Source organism: Stigmatopora nigra, chromosome 8 (genome assembly GCF_051989575.1).
Source record: "Stigmatopora nigra isolate UIUO_SnigA chromosome 8, RoL_Snig_1.1, whole genome shotgun sequence".
In the NCBI taxonomy this organism is placed as follows: domain Eukaryota; kingdom Metazoa; phylum Chordata; class Actinopteri; order Syngnathiformes; family Syngnathidae; genus Stigmatopora; species Stigmatopora nigra.
Genome location: NC_135515.1, coordinates 10,560,250 through 10,580,000, shown reverse-complemented (window position 1 = coordinate 10,580,000; position 19,751 = coordinate 10,560,250). Strand labels below are relative to the sequence as shown.

At 37.1% G+C, this 19,751-nt stretch overlaps 1 protein-coding gene across 4 annotated transcripts in view; it reads left to right on the top strand.

Annotated features, from left to right (window-relative positions):
• lsamp (limbic system associated membrane protein) overlaps positions 1 to 19,751 on the top strand; it is a 77,762-nt gene that overhangs the window by 37,853 nt on the left and 20,158 nt on the right. For all 4 annotated transcript variants that reach the window (XM_077722287.1, XM_077722285.1, XM_077722284.1 and 1 more), the window contains 2 exons: positions 16,114 to 16,258; positions 17,618 to 17,705. In XM_077722287.1, coding sequence (XP_077578413.1) covers positions 16,114 to 16,258; positions 17,618 to 17,705 — 233 coding nt within the window. The remainder of the gene's footprint in view (positions 1 to 16,113; positions 16,259 to 17,617; positions 17,706 to 19,751) is intronic.

Here is a 19,751-nt window from a genome sequence, read left to right as displayed (position 1 = left end):
TTTTTCGTTATGCAATCAAATTTTAGGTTTTTTCCATTAATTGTTGATCTGAGTCGAAAGTATAAACTGAAATGAATCAGTATTTCATAATTTTTGAGTGTCATTGTTACAGGTTGCCTCTCCCTTTGCCAATCATCCTTCCATCTTCCAGTAGTGCTAGTTTGTTTTTTCAACTATATTTTTTGCTTTTGCTTCCTCCTGATCTGTCACAGTAAAGTCAGTGTTTGCTACACGAAAGGCAGATTTCATCAGCTATGGCCCGCATAAAATGGCGTACTTTCCATGTATGTACTGTGATCCTTAAGCACTTTTTGGCTTCAATATATCATGTTTTTTATCTTAACTATATAAAAAAGACCATAAAAATGTCTAAATTGACGCTGGAACTCACGAGCAGAAGACAGGAAATGAAAAATGGCATAAAATCCATTCCTTCATTAATGTTCTATCCTACATATCCTCACGAGGGTCACCAAGATGGATGAAATATGGTGTAAAATCATTTTTTTATGTTCCCTACTCCTCACCAAAAAAAAAAAGGAATAAATATGTCCTGTCCCCAAGGGGAGAAAAAATGCTGAGCAGAGTGGACTGCAAAAATAAGGGCAGACAAAAGAAAAAACAATAAACAAGCAATAGATGACATAAAAATGCGTTTTGTGTGTGCGTCTATTTGCATGAATTGTCGGGGATGTCTGTGCATGCATGTGTGTGTGTGTCGCTCACTGAGCTAATATTGATCCGATGATTCATTAGCTCAAATAGATCAAGGGCTGAATTATTGGGGCATATGGTTGGCTCAGTCCTAGGTCGCTTCATGGATTGTCCTCATTAACAAATGAGACCTCTATTGCTGCAGACAGAAAAGACCATACTGACTATGTTATCAGCATTCTAAATTTGATTGTAAAAGTATAGATTACAACTAGAAGGCTGTCAACATAAGTCGCTGGCACAATCAAAAATATCAACACTAATTTAATTAGCTCCTTTGCTTACTTTCATAATCGTTCAATGCTGACTCTTTTTATCAATGCTGACTCACCCACCAGCCTGTCTAATTCCCATGCACATTAGTGGTAATTCCATCATTTTTAATCTTGGAAAATTAATTTTCCCTTTGTTTGCAGTCTTTTATGCATTCATTAGACAGATGTGGGGAAGAGAATAACGTATTCACGTTATATCGATGGCTGCCTCGTAGTGTATTGGTTCACTCGCCTAATTTTCGTGCGGGCAAGCGTGGACTCGGTTCCCACAGGTGGCAGTAGGATTGGGGTTGCGGACTGGCGACCAGTCTAAAATGGTATAATCTGCCTTTCGCTCAAAGACAGCTAGGTTAGACTCCAGCAAGCCTTTTGAGGATGGGCTGTATGGAAGATGGAAAAAAAAAACGTTATATCGATGACGATTTTAGACTTTGTAATATAGAGCAACATTTGCTCTACAAACTCAAGAAACTGGAGTTAACAGTGGCCTTCATGAGGCATTTTATATGGTATTATTTGAACACTTTGTTTGTCAAAGTTTTGAAAGAAAGGCATACTGGTCAAGGACTGACCTTGAGTTTTCAAGCAATGACAATTTGAAATGGGAAGCACAGATTGACCTTACTCAGAACAAGGTCCCAAAAAGCCTGTGTGGCTTTATCAAAATACTTCATTTCCTAACATGATCAATAGTTTAGTGTTGTACTGTTGTTGTGATTGAACCCTTACTTTCCTCAGTCTTGCCAATGTGTAGTTGTAAGTCTTGTAGTTCATACTATTATTAGTTGCACCAGTACTCACTTAGAATGTTTATTTCATGGGAGATTAACTTTTGCACTAGTGTCATGGATGGCGTCAGGACAAACATCTGTACCTTGTGGGTCTATGGCAAAATGTTTTTGTGTTGTGGGAGATTGACTGTTTTCACAATCTGATTTCTCACAGATCCAATATGGCTAATACCTGGCCTTAGGCACCCAATTCCATACAGTAAACTTTCATCAGTTCCGTCTGCACTCGATAGTGTGTGCTCCATTACTGTGTCAAATAAATGATATAATGCTACATTTAGTAAAGACAGTACGACTCATTGGAGACCCCTTAAAACTGTCTCTACAACTAAAATGCTGGAGCCTTCTACATTTGGTACTAAATTAACAGCATAAAATTGATTATAATAAAAATACTACAGTCTCTGCAATATTGTATATTGATTCCACTTAAATCCAAATAAAAATACATATTACGTAAGGGACACACTTTTGGAAATGGACGTCACCTTGGCTGTAGTTTTCTTTAGTTAGATTCCAGTGACTTGTATAAATGCTATTTAGAGACATAAAATGAATGCGTGTTTATATACATTAGTGATTGATTAATATGAGACAGAGAGAGTGAGAATGTGCGAGTAAGGGAGTGAGAGAAAGAAAGTCAGAGAGCGACTGAGTGTATATGTATGCATTTTTGTCTGTATTCGAAATTACCTTAGTCTGAAGTGTTTTAATATTCTCTCTGAGGCTCAACCCAACGTCCTTCCACTGTGCCTCTATTTTCTTGGCTGTGTAGCCTTTCACCCAATTCTTTATGTCCTCCAATTGACTCTCCTGCTTTCAATAGGCTTTATTGTACGAGTGAAATATTTTTGTGCAAAGGAGTTGGGCACAGTATTTAAGAAAAGGAATCATGGGAGGGCTTGACCATGGTGACAGAGAGGGATGGTAATGCCCAAGCAAGCTATTATTGGCAAAGACAAAGTGGTGCCATGCTGTCCCACTCTCTGGCCATCTTAGTGTTTGGCTCATCTCCCTTCTCATGTCATTAATGTCCCTTTCCAACACTGTGAAATAGAGGCCTTATCATCAAGTGACAATTGGGTCGATGTTCCATCACATTTATTGCAGATTTCTTTCTAGTCTCTTGCCCCAGTCCGTACTTACAATTGAGACCATTATAACAATTGTGGGAGTAAAATTAAAGTCAAGAAAACAGCACTTATTATTAATTGTATTATTATTTAATCTTCATTATGCATAACCTTGTGGAGAGGCTCTGGATATGTATCTATGTGCCCAAATAATCCGGGGGCTACGTGAACTCATGTTTCGAATATTGAGTTCCTCTCCAACCTGGGTCTCTAAACTGCTGCCTTGGGTATACCCCCTGGTTCTTAACCTTGTTGGATGTACCGAACTCCACCAGTTTCATATGGACATTTACCGAAACCTACTTTAGTCTAAAATAAAATATATATATTTTCTTTTCAATTTCATGATATATAAATTGCTGACAGCACTGATTGGCCAGGCAATGTCACTTGAGCATCAATCAGACCATGTTACCGTGTATAGACATTAGGAGTCGATGTGTCTTGACCTCTTACTCAGAGGCTCCAACGAACCCCTGAGACCAACTCACCGAACCCCTAGGGTTCGATCAGATCCAGGTTAAGAACCACTGCCATACCCCTACATCCCTTTCCCACATCTTACTTGTATGATTTCATTCATTCATCTTCCATACCGCCCATCTTTGAAAGGGCTGTGGCGGTTGCGGGAGCCTAACCCAGCTGTCGTTGGGCGAAAGGCAGACTACAACCTAGATTGGTCACCAGTCAGTCATAGGGCTCACAGAGAGACAGACAACAATCCCTACTCCCAATCATACCGCCACCAGCAAGAACGAGCCTGCACCTGCTGGCACCAAAGTTGGGCGAGTGAACCTCTACACCCCAGAGTGGCCTATGATTAATGTGACACAAAAAAAATTATAAAGGAAAACTCCCCAAATCTTACCATTTGTCAACTTATAAAAATGCCCCTGACATGAATGATTATAGAGCTGTACATGAACAAGAATAATGCTTGAGTAAACAGTAAATGTACAAAACTGTTTTTATATATAGGGATAAGGGCTCTATTTTAATTCAATTAAGGGCTATTTTTCTTCCTTTCTGTTTATTCCAGGGTACCAAACATGGTTGAAAAGACATTTCACAATTTATTCCTTTTCACATATAGAAGATGAACAATAATTGGCAGCTGGCCACATTATATCTTCCTAAATGTGTTAAGATTGGCTACTTCCTCCGCACTTCTTGACTACAGCAATTTTTTTCAGCCTTGTTTGTCAGTATTGAGATTGTACATATTGATTGGTAGGTGTGTTTCTTTTTTTAATACGAGGAGAGGAGCAGCAGTAAACGAAGGAAAACTCTTAAGTGTTGGCCGGAGAGCTCTGCTGAGGTGATTAATATGCAAGCAATAGAATGTTCTCCAAGCCAAGCTTGAAAGAAAACGAGGTGGTTCATAGTCTGTGTGTTTGCATGGGTGTGCTCAGTGAGTCACTAAGAATACTTTTGTTGTCGTAAAGAATCCATTTATAGAGGTTTCCCCCGACGTGGCTGCAAAATATACTGTGTATGACGTGAAAATATTAATTATTCAGATGACAATGTCATCGGACTTTACAGATGGGAAATTTCATCTGTTTATATACTATACATTGCATAGCTACAGCACTGCATGCAAGCTAAATGGGTTCGCTTTATACTACACGGCTTGGTTACACTGTAAGTAGCCATTAACTTTGGGCAAAAACAATACATTTTCAAATCTAAATGAAATGGGCATGATATATGGCATACATATATTACTGTAGCATTGCACTACTGTATTACAATACCGCTCAGTTCATCTGAGCAAATTAATTTGAGAAATGATTAAGGGGCCCTACAAATACAACCACAATGCTAGACATCACAGTTAATTGCATTTTTTTTTCATCAAGGCTTTATTCTCCCTCACAAACTTTGTCAGAGGCTTTGGTCTAATTTCCAGCTCGTTTGATTTTATTTTTTTTAACACAAACTTTTGGTTTGCTTCATGAAAGCCTCATGGATCCTTTTAGATACAAGAATCTTCATCATCCACAGACGATCCGCTTCAACCGGGATTAAATTGGATTGTACGAATACAATGTGGTGATGGCGAGTCAACCAAAGTCTCCCATAGAGAGGCTTTTCAAATCTGGAGGAAAAATCTCCACGTTTTAAGATTGCAAACCTTTTTTTCAAGGTTTAGTTTTAGGGTTAGTGTTCCCTAGATCGTCTTTAAAAGAGGGGTGAAATGTGTTTTCCAGTGGTTGGTGGTCTCTGCAATTCATCAATTGCATTTTTGCAGCAACTGGCAAATGAATGGATAAAAAAGCATGAGATTAAAAATCCAAATACTTTGTTTTGGACACGCGTAATACCCAATACAGTACAGTCATAAATGGAATACGCTACTTTAATTGCTAAATGGTAAAAGAAGCTTGTAGTATATATTTTACTAGGGCTTATATTGTAATTCATTCAATACATTTCTTTGATATTTATCAATTTTCAGAGGAGGGCTCATTTGCTTTGTTCTTCTTATTGAAGCGATTTGAGACTTTCTAATTCCCGGGGTTCCATATTGCTGCTAATTTTTTATCTTGCACTTGTACTAAAACTCCATAGGCTGCTAACCACCTTAATTACTTTTTGTACCTACTTATTTATACCTCATGCTGACTACTTATTTATGTTGACTACTTTTTATTTATTATTTTGACGGCGTATTTATTATTATTATTTATTGGTTATTTGTTTCCTCATTTGTTTTTTTTTGTTATTGTTATATGTGCACTTCGTGGTGAAGCTTTAAATCTCATACTCGTGAATTGAACTTTTCAACTTACGAAACAATTTCGGTAACCAATTAATTTTTTAGGTACGTCTGTATTATAGACTAAAAACATTTTTCTCTATATTCACTACATATACAACAAGGATTTTAAATGTGCCTTATAGACTGTCCACAAAATATATGCATATACCTAATGCTGTTATTTTTTATTTTATTTTTTATATTCCCTTAGTGGAAGGTTGTTTTTTTAGAGCCACTGCAGACGTGGACGAGGAAAGATATGGGATTTGTTCTCCTTGCGTATTGCTTGTGCATATGTAGTATTCACATCGGCTTTTCTCTGCACTTGGCAGCATGTTGATGAGTACACATGTCTGGGATGGAAGTGCTTCAGCAGACCAGAGCTGTTTATTTAGATAAGCACAGCAATGTATTTAGGACATGAAACAGAGGTTTAGCCCAATACTATTGGAGAAGTGAATAGCCCTGTATTTGCCCATATTTCTAAGGGAATTTTACAAGCAAAAGTGGATCTGTTTTGTCACTTATTTTCTCTTTGTAAAAATAAAAGCAAAAACATAACAGGTTGGTGGATTAAAGGTTGTTTTGAAACTCCCTCAACATCTTTGTTGAAAGAGGACTTGCTTCTGAATGTCCTTGTGTTTAAGTAGACATAAGTTGTGTAAGTGGGATTTCAAGCAATGGCAGAGATAAAGTGACTGTTCTCTATTTTCAGCCTCAGAAAAACAAACTGTAAATATTACCACCCATATGGCAATTTACTAAAAAAATAATTAAATGGTTGGATAAATGTAACCTATTTTAACACAAATTGACAAGTTGTAGATGTTTGCAGCATTTAAAGAACATTTGTATAGCATGGGGAAACTTGTTGAGTTTAAGTAAGAAATATATTGCAGCCTGTCCTCAAATGGGGATGGGCTGAATTCATTTAAGGAACTTTTCAGTAAGGCTGCTATTTGTACTCAGGTATGTTAAGATGAATATAAAAAATCATGGCTGTTTTAGTGGGTCGGCTCGTTGTGATCCTGCATCTCATAATCACTCATTTTGGCAATGTTTTAGTGTTTTTGCGTTTATGCTCCATGTTAGCCTCTCTATTGTTAATAAAGCTAAGACCAGCTTTTCCTTACCATCGTCCTCTTCTCCTGAATCTTGGTCTGGAACAGGCGTTCATGTCGCATCAGTGCCTTCGTTCTTTGTGGTCATCGCGTGGTGTAATTGCAGTTTAAACTAATCCATTTTTTATCGACATATTTTATTATTATTGTTGTTGACAACAATTATTTGCCAATAACTATCATTATTGTTTTATCCCCCCCGAGGTCTAGTAGACATCCGTATCGTTTCATCGCTGTGATGGCAAGGGTTTTAGAAAGATATGCAATCGTTCTATCAGGGAAATGGTTGATATGTCTTGTACAGAAAATTGCGCCAACAAGAATACCGTTTGTTTATTTAGCTATTGTTTTTTTAGCTGTAATTTGAGTAGATTGAGCACATAGAAGGAAGGCGGACCAGTGGTTAGCACTCACATTTCTGGTGCCGAGGGTTCGACCTTTTGTTAGTATTTTTTGTTCATTTTATAGAATATTTGCCAGTTTTTAATATTGTAATTTTGTGAACATGCATAGTTTTCATCGTTCTTCTAAAATGACATTATTTTGCAGTTAAGTTTTTTTAAATTTATTTTTTACTTAGTTATTTTGTGAGTGTAGCACTCCAGAAGCTTGAGTGGTTGGCACGTCAGCCTCACCGCTCTGGGGTCCCGGGTTCAAATTCAGGTCAGTTTACCTTTGGGGAGTTTGCAGCTTCTCCCCAGGCCTCCATGGATTTTCAAAAACATGCATGGTAGGTTGATTGGACACTCTAAATTGCCCCTAGGTATGGGTGTGAGTGTGCATGGTTGTCCGTCTCCATGTGCCCTGCGATCAGCTGGCCACCAATTCAGGGTGTCCCCCGCCTTTGGCCCGGAGACAGCTCGTATAGGCTCCAGCACCCCCCAGCAACCATAGGGAGGATAAGGTGCTCTAGAAAATGAATTAATTAATGATTTTGTAAGTGTAATTGATGTTAAAATGATTTTGTCTGGGACTGATTAGATTCCAGCTAGTGTTGCAGCCCACCCCCCGTGTGTACCATTCACGTGTCGCCATCCTTTATGATGTTTGTAGTGCAGCACTACTTTTTTTCTTCTCCTTTTTCTTTCCCTTTCAGTCCCTCTTCCTTTTATCCCCCATGTCTTGACTGGTTGTTTCACTCCAAGTTAGTTGGTCAAAGTTCATGTGCAAATTCCTCAGATGGGGCCCTATTGGAGATTCTGGACTCAGAATGAAATGGTTGTTTTTGTTGTTTAGTTTCGTCACACAGTTTTTTAAATTTTAACACATGATCATTTACTAATCTGACAAAAATTCTCAAAGATAAACTGTCAAGCCGGGCGTAATGCTGCTGTGACAATTTAAAAGTAAAGGAACAGATAAAGGATGTGTAATGACATTTTGGGAGGGATTTTTTATGTGGATCTTGTTCTTTTAGATTGGAACAGTAATTTGCATATGAAAGCATTTCGTAACCTTTAGTATGTAGACGCATCTGTAAGTTTAGATAAAACCATTTATGTAAAGTCACTGCCTAATTCCCTTCATTAGCTCTATACAACGTTTTTTCTTACAGTTTGACATTCAATCATTTTTGTTTTGTACACATCCCCTCGAACAAGGTAGATCTCAGATAAGTCTATACAGGAGAAGGGGTATATTCTGAATTTGATGGCTTAGCATACACGCATATACAAATGGCCATTAACATTCGTAATCACATTGAAGGATAATTTTGAGTGGGTTGACTGACATGTAAAAGATAATCCAACCAAGGATAGAGGAAAAAGCTTGTCAACAATAATCAGAATTATTTGAACACACATTAGTAAGGATTATCCGACTTATGACAAGCCCTTTTCAGATGCATTTTGTTGTATATTCAGAGTAAATTGTCCCCCAAAAAAATATTCTTTTTTCAGGGGGGGTAAATCTGTCTCCAGTTTTTATTTTATGTTAATTTTTTTATTATACATAAATCCACTGTCTCTGGTAGTCTTTGTCCCGGATAACGAATCCCTAGTCTATGGGATTACATGAAGTACATTATTACATAAACTACTCTTAATTTTGACAAATACTCAAAATGTTGATCAACACACAGAGTTTCAATTTGGTTCAATTGAAATTGGCAACTGAACCATACTAGAAAATCCAGAATACCAATAACTGCAATCCATCAGATTTTGCCACTTTACATAATTGTTTGACAGCAACATCACAGCGCATGAATTACAAGAATGGCACATTTAGTATTAATTATGAGGACAAAAAAAGTAAAAAAAAACGCAAAGCTCTGAATCCGCGGTGGTCGAACCGCCAAGTAGCGAGGGCCCACTGTATATACATACCCTCTTGCTACTGTGAAAATTAAATTTCCCAAATATGGGATGAATAAAGTTATCCAATCTAATCACACAAACCACACACCACCACATACAATACAACCATCATCATCCGATTCCCTCTTTAGTTGGGACATAAGAACTAGAAGTGAGATGAGGGAGAGATGCATGCTGCTTCTTTAATATTACATTGCCTGAAGGGGTTACCAATTTGAAGAAGTGATCATGAAGACAGCAGAGAGTATTCTTTCATTTATTTCCTGTACTGCTTATGCTCACAAGGGTCACGTTGGGTGCTGGAGCCTATCCCAACCAATTACAGGCGCGAGGCGGGGGACACCCTGAATTGTTGACCAGCCAATTATACAGTACAAGAAGACGGACAACCATTCACTCTCACACCCATACCTCAGGGCAATCTAGAGTGTTCACAAATAGAAATAGAAATTGACAGACTCAACGGAGCAAGAGAAGCACCGACGATGATTGTTTAAAAACTGTGTAAAGCAGTGAAGTTTTAAAAATGTTAAGCCTTTCTATCCTGAGGCACATTTTAAGGAATTGTCTGCACTTTGTTGACATCTGCATCATTTGATCCAGGCGTAGGAATTTAAAATATTATTTTAAATACATCACACAAATAAACATAAGAAAACTACTGCTACCAATGTTGAGGAGTCATTCTAGATTTAAACAACCCATTGTTGTCTTTGCAACTCCTTGGGAACCCACACACCTCTCATGGATGCCTGAAACTCTTCTTTTTAGAGACAAAGATCATGTTATAACTTTTTTTTTTCATTTTTAAAGCTGCTCAACACTTTTAATTGTGTATTTTCTAAATTGGTGGCTGCACAGCCTGACAAACAAATAGACAGAAGATTCATATTTCTCCTTTCTTACTATAATTATTTTCCGTATACCTTTGTTAAAAGAAAACCATAATGGAACAGTTTGAGTTGCTTTTTCTTTGGTATACAAGGATTCTGCTTTATTAGGAACTCTCACGTCCCATTCACACAAGCCAAGAGCTGTTCATTAGCCAAGGACCTGGAGTCATCACACGGGGAACTGACAGCAGCAACCCAATTTGAACTTGTTCACCGACAACATAACCATCACTGCAAACTTAGAAACAACATGTGCGTGTCTCATAGATACCCAAGCGATAATTGCATGGTTGCCTCCACATCTCTGCTGTGTTGTCTTTCTAATACTGGTGTGCAAGTATGTTAATATTTTTTACATTACTTGTCCCATTTCATCCTATTTCATATACAATTGGAGGGAAACCTTTCCAATGTGGCTAAACTGAATGAATATAAATGTGAAACTAAAACTAAAAATGGACCTATTAGGCATTTTCAACCCAAATAATATTACAATTGATAAAAACTATACATTGGAGGTTATGTAATATATGCTGTATATATTTTTAATGGATTGTCCCATCATACAAACTATTACATATGATATTTAGAAAACTCCGTCAAGTGAGCAATGCTGGAATAGAAATGTTTACTTTTTTGAATTTTTGAAAAGTTCAATGAACAAAAGACACTTTTTTGTTACCTTCCCAAGCGGCCATACACTTGCATCTTTTTATGTTTATTCATTTTGTCCTCTTACATCCTTTAAGGCTTTCAAAGTTGAGCTATCTTTATTGGCCTTGGGTTTCCTACAAGAAAAAATACTTTGAACATCACAAACTCTTTTTTTCTGCAATAATTGAAGTGCTGACTGAGTCAAAATGCCTTACTAGGCTAAATGATGATGGTTTTCTTTAATCCTAGAGTAATAAACAATTTATAAGGCACTCAGTAGCTTCTTTACAAGCCTTTATTAACTTTCTTCAGTAAGTCTGGAGAACCCTTATGCAAGCCGAAAAAATATTCTCAGGAGTGTATGCAGCTGTGGTTGAATGAAGGGACAGCGTATAAAAAAAATATACAGAATATATTTCATAACCACAGATATATTTGTTTATCATTTTCAATATTATTTGGGTCAAAAATTCCAAGCAGTTCCATTTTTTTGTCTTAATCTGACATTTATATTCATTCAGTTTTGCCACATTGGAGAAGTTACCCTCCAATTCTATATAAAGTAGGATCAAATGGGACAAGTAATGTAAAGACATAAACATACTTGCACGCCAAAGTTAGTATTTGTAAAGTTTCCAAGATCTAAATACCCTTAAGCCGATGAGAACGTTCCCATATGACAACATTTAAGGCCAGATTCTGTACGCACTGTTTTCCTCTTCCCGAGGGCCTATTCATTCATTCATCTTCCATACGCACATCCTCGTAAAGTTTGAAGGGGGTGCTGGAGCGTATCCAACCTGACTTCAGGTAAAAGGCAGACTAGGCATTACAGTTAATTGCTCTAGATTGGTCACCAGTCAGCCATAGGGCATCTAGTCATTCAATTTTTATAAAATATTTGTTTTCCAAATTTCCAAGACGTGCTAGCACTTGTCTAACAATACTTAGTTTTTCTCTACCGTTCTTTTGAATTTTGCATAGGCTATCGGTATAGCAAAGCTGATTCTCACTCATTAAATTGTGTTGTTATAGTTGTTTTTTGATTGATGCATGTGAATGCCTAGACTTGTATTTCTTAGGATTATTTTGGTTTTGTTTTGATAAAAGCTATATCTTTACTTTTCTTCGAAGGAATATCTAGTTTACTGTAGGTCCAGGAGCGGAACCCTAAGGGGGGGGGGGGGACTGGCCGTGCGGCTGCCCGAGCCAGGGGGGCATTGGGCCTGGCCTGGAGAGGAATGTTGCATTGATTGGAATGTCACCATACCTCTTCTGGACCACTTTGCCCAAGTCAAATGTGATATACTTCACAGTTAATTCCTTGGCGCATAGCCTATATTGGTTCCCAGTGGTGGATTGCTATATAAACCCTCTCATATTTTATCCTGGCTCAGTCTTGGTTGTGAGTAATATTTCACGCGTGATGGATATAACATGGAAGCGAATTATTTAAATTAAGGATTGTGTGTATTTGTTGGACTGCCTTCATTTTCTCTCGAATTTATATTTACTATTGTGGTTGTTCTCTTGGTTCTTTATTCTACATGTACATTTGACGGACTTCAAATTACATACACTACTTAAATGAATGCATTTCAAAAGCCCCTTTTGAGATCATTACATTGTGGTAAATTATAAATACTACTTGGTGGATTTATGTAATGTTGTTCAGAACAGAAATATACAAAATCATGCTATTATTCAACATGGTTCACCTCATTGTTACAATTTACCTTCGCCTAGATAAACAAAAAAATCTCCAGGTCACACATGCACATTTTAATAATTTTAATACCATTATAACCACCTCTACTGTACTATTATATATAGCACAAACTTTGAAAACATTTATGTACTTATACGTATATAAAGATGCAGCAATGAGGTCAAGTGCTTAGCACGTTCCGCTTTTGTGGTTTCCAACCTTCCTATGTGGAGTTTGCATGTTCTCCCCATGGCTGCATAGGTGTTTTCCGAGGATTCTGGTTTCGTCCCCGAGCCTAAAACATGCATGATAGACACCATAAATGATTGTGAGCATAAACGATTGTTCTTCTGTGTGACCTAGGATTGGCAGGCAACCAATTCAGGATGTCCCCCGCCTACTAATCATTATTGGACTGGCTCCAACACCTCAGTAACCACAGCTTTGTGAGGATCGGCAGATTGGAAAATGAATGACCAAATGTGTATATATTAATGTAAATAATGACCACAGCTGTACTGGGATTAGTTTATGACATCCTTAGTGCTGTCAACCCAGCATCAAAATGATTAATGTAGTTGTTTCCATCCCAGAAAAATCACAGAGGAACACTGTGACCTTTTCATATGATTCGATATCAGTCTCATGCTTGATACGCTGGCACCCCAGATAATTTGCCAGTTAAATCAGCTAACTAGACTCCATTTTTTATCTAGTAGCTACAGTATCAAATGAGATCCTGATGAAGCCCATTAATAAGGACATGAGCCCAAAATGTAGAAACCCTCATTAGTGCAGTAAGAAAGTGTGAAAACAAGTTTCTCAATAGCAAATTAGAATGGGAGCAACCCCTAGTACTGCATCAAATTCATTATAATTCTATATGGGATTATTTTCAATAAAATAAAAAACAAAAATGCATCATTGTAATACTCTTTTGCAGTTTTTTACTAAGCTTTCTCCAAGTCGGGACGGCTAAAAGTTGTGTCGTCAGACCTGTGTTGATTGTATACATAAAAAATATATACAATACTTTATAAAAAAATAAAAAAAAAAAATATATATATATATATATATATATATATATATATATATATATATATATATATATATATATATACACACACACACCACATACACAAAGATATATTTTATAGTAAAGCTGTATTTATATAGACCATAGGTCAAATTAATCATTGGTTTCCTTAAAATGCAACATTTATTTATGTATAGGGACAAGTCTGAGACATAACGAGCAGAAAGAAAAGAACGTGAGTTGGGCATGATATTGATGAGGATTCCAAGTGGTGAGGCCACTCGGTGGGTCATAGCACATTGATTCATATCATTACCCGTGCCCCTGGCCTCTATATTATTTGGTCCTCCCCTCTAGCTAGACCAGAGAATAAATCAATGCAATTCAGCACTCCTGTAAACATGTAATTCCAACTCAGCAGTCTGTAGTCCAGGCATTTTAGATAATTCTTATTTACTATTAACATACGGCTGTTGCAATTGGAAATAAATACAATAATACAGAGTATCCATCAGAAATATTCAGGGCATATCAGTAATGTTACCAACAAGCAACGCCTTCTTTTTTTCATATACCATATTTTCACACCTACATGATCACGCACCGCCTGAAAGGGCGCCATCTCAATTGCGGCTGTATTTTCTGTTTTTAGTCCATAGAAAAGGCGCTTAATTTCAAATGCAATGGTCCTGCTTGTATGACACACATTAGCATGCAGGTGTCTTTTTAAAAAAGGCAACAGGACCAAAAATGAGTTTGATATTGTTTTATTAGCGTAATGCGTATTCACGATAATACAAGTCAAAGCATTCAACATCTTTAAATCTGTCAAAGTCCTCATCTTCTGTATCCAATGTTTGACCAACTGGACAAGTGCGCCAACAATGCTGAATTCCATCTCATTATCAGGGTCAGAGTTGTCGTCGTGGGGTTTCGTAATTGTGATTCCAGCTTTGACGAAAGCTGAAAATAAAGGGCTCACCGGCAATTTGGCCCAGGCATTGACAATCCATTCCAAATCGTCACGTAACTCATGCGACGTTGCCTGCCAGGCTTTAAGGAACTAGTATGTTTGCCATCCAACGTTTATCACTCCCAAGCTGTTTGCAACACTGTTTTCTTCTCGCTGATATATTGTGTTCGATCCATGACTTCAGTCCTTTTTCAAGCGTTCACGCCCACATTTTGTTGTCATTCACATTAAACATTTCCTCTGTATAGTTCTATTGCGTTGTTTCTTTGAGTATTGAGTCATTTTGAGGGTTAAAACTGCTTCGAGCATACAGAAATCAACTGCCTGAACACTGGTCTGGGATGTTTTAAATGAATTTACCATAATGCTTGGAATAAGCGCGGATGCTATTTTTAGAGTTAAAGTCCACTGGGTTGATCGCAATAAGAAACGTGTAAGCAAGAAATGAAACCAGTCAGTCAAGCGGTCAGGGTGTCATACAAAATTTTAAATTTAGAACATAACCAAGGCACACCAACCAATTGGGTGCCCTGTCCATTTTTACAGAAAAAATGTACAAGTAAAATAAGGTAATTTTCTGACAAATGTTAAAACTTATCTCCTCATCATTCGTGTCATCTTTTAAGATTAGAACAAGATGTACTCCCCTCAATATGATTTACAGGTTCACTCGCCTTACTTCGTTTTAGCCAGGTGTAGGCTCAATTCCCGCTGATGATGGTATGATTGGGAGTGAGGATGGTTGTTTGTCCCTCTGTGTCTGACTGGCGACCAGTCTAGGGTGTAGTCTGCTTTACACCTGAAGACAGCTGGGTCAGACTCCAGCAACCCCCGCAACCCTTTTGAGGATGGGTGGTATAGAAGATGAATGGACGAGCTGTACTCAACATTTTATAAATTCAAATGTATTTTTTTATTATGATTCTTGTTATCAGATAGAAAATCTGAATAATTTTCAGATTTCTTTTCCTCATCCTAGTCCAACAATATTCTTGCAAACTGTCAGGTGAAGCCAAACTCACGATGGCACGCACCTTGACAGTTTTTCTGGCAGAAAGGAGAATGTGACAACTACTCTGACAAGGATTATCCTCTACTTTTCTGTACCTAATCATCGATAGCCATGCCTACACTGTATTAGTGACTTCTTATAGGTCATAGTCATTATAGCTAAATTTGCAAGGAATAACACTTTTTGTTAGACTTACACCAAATCGCATATCGCTCAAAGCGTACTTTTGTCGTGAAGATGTTCTAATTAAGGTAAAGGGGGACTCCCTCCTCATGGAAAGAGTCTCTAAAAGTTTTAGTTTCAGGGCCACTTTCAGAAAAAAATTGTGCAATGAGCATCTCTATTTTATGTCTGTCTGTGCTTCTGCAAATATTGACCTAAACTGTTTTATTATAAGATACAATTTTGGTCTCAATCTGGTGCAGATTTCTTTGTTACTCATTATGATGGCTCTTTCTATATTTGGCTAAAGAAAGTATCCCATGTTTGAGTTTGTATGATGAATTCAGTAAAATTATAGAAAATACAGCTATGAATCTATGCTTTGTTTTCCTTCTAAATTCACATTTTCTTTAGTTATTTCCCCTGCTAAGTAACAATGCCTTGTTTTTGAAAATATAATTCAATCAAATTTGTTATATACTGTCCCACAAATTCTCAAACATCTCAGCTTCTTCTTTCTATCCCTTCTCCTCACGTTATCTTGCTGTGCCCACAGGTGTTATGTTGATGACAAAGCATCGAGGGTGGCCTGGCTCAATCGATCAAACATTATCTTTGCCGGTGAGGATAAGTGGTCTCTGGATCCCAGAGTCGATCTGGTTACCAAAGGACAACTTGAGTACAGTCTACGCATACAAAAGGTAATAATGACCCGCCATGTGACTAAGAAATGGCTTTTTATATTACATTTAAAACCAATAAAACACATATTTTCGATATTAAGAATATCCTGAAGGTACTACGCTATTTCAGCTAGATATGCACCCTCCAAATATGACACTTTCAATATTGTATTTTAATTTTAACCTCGTTACAAAACAAATTATTTCAAATTTTTGAACAATTGTGTGCCACTTTTGTTTTGCAGCGTGAGTATTCAGATATAATATATTGCCCAAATCTGTTTTTTTTTGTCTCATCTGAGTTACATTTGATCATCACTCTGTATATATTGTATAAAATACTGTACTTTAATGTTAATCCTATCGATAAGCCTGCATAGTCTTAATATTAAGATGGAGCTACCAAAATACTGAACTATTTGTTCATTTGAATGTACGGTACCTGTGTATCTATTCATTCAGTCATTTTCCATCTTCACAAGAGTTGTGGGGGATGCTGGAGTCTATCCCAGCTAACAATGGGGACAAAAGAAGGTCTCAGAACTGTAAGGGCGACGGGCGAACCACTTATTCAATTGGCAGCCCGTTTATAACTTGAGTATCTTTAATAAAGAAAGATAACTCATGCACTGTTTTCCATTTGTTCTGAACATCTGAAGATTCCAGCGATATTGGCAACAAAAGATATAATTCTGGCTGATATTCCCCTGTCCTGACAAATATGAGTTCAGTTACAGGGAGTATCAGTGCAGTGGTTCATTCGCCTTCACTTCAGTGCGGGCAGCGTGGGATTGTTTCCCACTCGGTGGCAGTGTCATTATTAGAACGAATGGCTGTCATTTTCTGCAGTTTAATCGAAACAGTGTTGCAGTTGAGTCAGAGTAAACCAATTTAATCACACAATCAAAAATAAGTAGTGTACAGTCATCTTCCGTGTTGTCCAATGTTTTTCATTGAGACCCATATGAAGAATTTAAAAGTAAAAATACCTGAAATATGTGAATTCTTCAGTCATTTCACCTCTTTTAAAGTACAAAAAGTCTGAATTCTTTGGACATAACATTATCATGCTATTCCTAATCAATGAGTACAAATGAGAGTATGCATATAGAAAGGTTGAATGAAAAAATATTGTGATTAAAAATGCGTTAGATGTCGTGTCAACACTCTATTCTATTGGTACGTTCGGGACTCAGCTCTCTTATCAACAATTTCCATATTTTTACCTCACAGTTTAGCACTCATCAAAGGAGCCACATATGGCTCCCGAGCCATAGGTTCGCTACCCCTGCCCTACACCATCAGGCGGCCGTAGTGTACATTGTGGCAATGTGTATATAAACATATATAAGGCTAACATTCTGCGTTCATGTGTAGGTGGATGTTTATGATGAAGGATCGTACACCTGCTCCATACAGACAAAAAAGCAATCAAAACCTTCATTGATCTTCCTCATAGTACAGGGTAAGTTATATTTCATTGAAATTAAAAAGGAAATAAATGGGATACAGACAGTACTTTGTTGGAGTTTACATTTTTAAGATGTTGGATTGTGTGAGTTTGCCCAAACTGGTTGGGGGTTGTCGGGTATTCTGTTTTTCATGAAATGACTCTCTCCTTGGCCTTGTCTTTGTAGAGGGACAGACAATCAAAGCAGAAAATATACTACTTGCAGGCATGGTGAAATAATTGTAAAACAAATGATCAGCCAGTAAATTTGCATTGCAAAGATGAAGTTGTGAACTGAGTTGCTCAAACAAGAAAGCACCAAGGGTCACTATGCATCATGAATCCTGATGTCACCGCCTGTAGTCAGACCAATCTAATTAGATTTTTATGAAATATATGACAAGCTATTCAGATGGGTAGTATTGTGTGGTATTGTGTAAGTGTGAGAATGTGTGTGTGTATTGTTGTTTTTTCTGGTCACAAGACACAACACTCAGTTATTGTGAATATTATATGTTAAATTCCTTTGCATTGAAGTTTGTCCTAATTGACTTTCTAAAAAAATTAACTACATTTTAGATGATTTGAAACCATAAAATCGAGGTGGTAGGCTGGCTGATCTTTAATACTGAACAAAATGCATTATAAAGCACATTGGATATAATTTAGACAGATCAGCCTATTTTTAAAGTTATTTTTTACGATTTAGTCTTTTAAAGAACCTCATCATTAAGTTGAATTTGAAAATACATTTTGCTGTCATTCATTGTTAAATTGGCTTGAAAAAATCTTTCTCCATCAATCCTTGCAAATCCATTGGATACCATTGTACCGTAGCGTATAATGCAGTGAGGTCATTTCATTTTTTTATTGTTTTCTGTTCTTACCCTGTTTGACTAAACCGCTTGGATTATTAGATACATAAATTGCGCTCCAAACTCGCTTTGCTATTGGACCCGTTGACATTAAAAAAAAATGTGTAACCAATCTGTTCAAAGGTTATAAGTATATTTTTATTTGAGTCTCATGCAACCTGTGTAATTTTGATCCTGAAGTTTCCGAAAAAGACATTATGTTCTTCAGAATTTTACCCCATCATGGCATTTATGTAACTAATCATCAAAAGAACTCTCTAATGTTCCACTCAGCATGATGCAGGTTAGTTGGTTGCTTTTTGTGCACAAGTGTGTGTTTTTATTCTCTACTCAGCAGTCTGTCCGGGAAGTAAAGTGACCTTTTCCAAATCCTCCTGGAATAATCATACCTGTTCAAGTAAAGCTTTTGCAGCCAATTCCCTCTTGCCCATCATTGGCCATAATGATCCTAATGTTTTACTTCCTGTGCTCTTTCAATCCCTCAAACTGATTCTATGGAGTATTAGTCTTGGTTTTTTTTTTTGTTATTGCAGACATTATTGTGCACATTTTTTTCCTGAAAATGCTCCTTCCTCAAATTTTTTCCAGAACAAACATTCTTTTATCTTCTCTTTATATATGAACCATTTTATGCCGAGTATTTTAACCACATTTGACACCCATATAGCGCACTTCAGTCCTTAGCCAGCTCTGGGTTATGGTCTTCCTCTCAGTGAATCTGGACGATATAAATGTCTCCCCTTTCTACAGTATCTTAAAAGGAGGCCTAGGTATGATACCAAACAACATTTGGGCATTGCCTATCCCAACAGGCCACATGGAACTGAGTAAACCCTAAAAACATTTTGTGTATTACTTAATTTTCCAATTATATATGTATGATCTGGTTCCATTTAATTGTACCGGCATCAGCAAAAAAATGTGAGATTGCCACGTTGTAGCATTTCTCCTCTGGTATCGGTTCATCCAGTTCTCGTTCCCATTTCATCTTTAATCGTCTTAATGTGGATTACCATATATTTAATGTGACTGATGTGAACACATTTCATCACATTTCTTCTTTGTGAGACTTTGGTTTTCCGTCTTGTTTGGATCAAATAACTAAGTGATGAAATTTCAATCTTTCCATGTTGCCGTATGTCCATTATTGCACCAATAGATCAAATGTCACAGTGTGCTCGTTTCC